General features: G+C 37.4%; 1 protein-coding gene across 1 annotated transcript; it reads left to right on the top strand.

Annotated features, from left to right (window-relative positions):
- The first annotated feature begins 435 nt into the window (after positions 1–435).
- On the top strand, positions 436–1,234 carry LOC111470467. Its single transcript, XM_023116021.1, has 2 exons — positions 436–849; positions 962–1,234. The coding sequence occupies exons 1-2, from the start codon at positions 436–438 to the stop codon at positions 1,232–1,234; spliced, it is 687 nt and encodes a 228-aa protein (XP_022971789.1).
- Positions 1,235–1,446: the final 212 nt, after the last annotated feature.

Below are 1,446 nucleotides of genomic sequence, written 5' to 3' on the forward strand. Positions count from 1 at the left end.
AAACTCTGGTGATCCATTCGACGTGATTTGTCAAATGGTCAAACTCACGATTTTCTGAAATCGTGTGAATAAGAAAAACGGTAAAACTCAGGTTTTATCTAACAGGAAGTGACAAAATTACCAAAAGGAAGTCAGCCCATAAGTGTGAAGTGGGTATTCAAGAAAAAGATGAATGCTCAAGGCAAGATTGAGCGGTAGAAAGCTCGACTTGTTGCGAAGGGATAGAAGCAAAAGGTGAGAATCGACTATGACGAAGTGTTTGCTCCCGTTGCTAGAATGGAGACAATCCGATTGATCATTTTCCAAGCAGCCCAATTCAAATGGCTGATTTTTCAAATGGATGTCAAATCAGCATTCTTGAATGGTGGACTTGAAGAAGAATGCCGACGAGAAGAAACAGAGTCAAATGGATGAATGTCAAATCAGCATTCTTGAATGGTGGACTTGAAGAAGAATGCCGACGAGAAGAAACATAGTCAAATGGATGAAGTGGGAGATAGGATTTGTAGATTAGTTGAGAGTGAGAGATTGAAGAATGTGGATATTGGGAGATTGAAAGATGAGAATAATGGACTTGTGTTGAAAGTTGAGGAAGAAAGGGAGAAATGGTTGAAGGTTTGTTGGGAGAGGGATGAAATTGAGGATAATTATGATGGATTGTTTAAGGAAATAAGAGATTTGAGAAAGAAAATGATTGAAATGGAGAAGAATGAGAAAAGAGATTTGGAAGAGACAGAGTATTTGAAGGTGAAATGCAAGAAGTTATTAGCTGAAAAGATGGAGAGTGAGATTATGAATAAGAATCTGTTGAAAGAGAAGAAAATTGTTGAGAGGTTATTGGATGAATCTGTTATTGAAGATTTGGCTGGCCCACTCAGATTAAAAAATGAAGGAGAAAGATGTAGAGATGTTAACTCAACGGAGAGATTTAGTTGATGTGAATCTGAATCGAGTCTAACAGGAGGCAGTGAGTTTACGACGCACGATTGAGATAATCACTCATGATAAAGTTGAAATGGAGGAAGCAAAAATGGAAGTGAAAAATGTCGTTATGGACTTGCGAAGAGAATTGAGTAAAGTGAACGAAGCTATGACATCTGAGTCTAGCATGGCTAAGAACAAGAGAAATGAAGAGTCGGTGTCTCAGATGGGCTGTTCTCGAGAAAATCCAAATGAAGTCTCACCAGAGAAGGACAACCTTAGTTTACGATCGAGGACAAGAAGAGAAAGTTGAAGAGACCATGACTGAGCTCGAAAAAATGAAAACGGCGCAGATGGAACCATTGAATAGAACATTTAAGTTTATGGGAGACTTTTGTTGAGAAATAAACTTAAATGTAGGAGAGAGAAAAGAAGTAATTATAAACTTTTCTTTTGGTTTTAAATTCTATAAAAAAGCCATGAAGTCATTTAAGAGAGAAATGGCTTATGGTAGAGAGAAAAAAA

Source organism: Cucurbita maxima, unplaced genomic scaffold, assembly GCF_002738345.1.
Source record: "Cucurbita maxima cultivar Rimu unplaced genomic scaffold, Cmax_1.0 Cma_Scf00045, whole genome shotgun sequence".
Taxonomy (NCBI): domain Eukaryota; kingdom Viridiplantae; phylum Streptophyta; class Magnoliopsida; order Cucurbitales; family Cucurbitaceae; genus Cucurbita; species Cucurbita maxima.

What these genes read in the sequence shown, in the direction of transcription:
- LOC111470467 (XM_023116021.1), top strand. Translation starts at nt 436, where the DNA reads ATGGTGGACTTGAAGAAGAATGCCGACGAGAAGAAACATAGTCAAATG. An exon ending in AGAGGTTATTGGATGAATCT is followed by an intron (nt 850 to 961) that starts GTTATTGAAGAT and finishes CGAGTCTAACAG; the next exon opens with GAGGCAGTGAGTTTACGACG.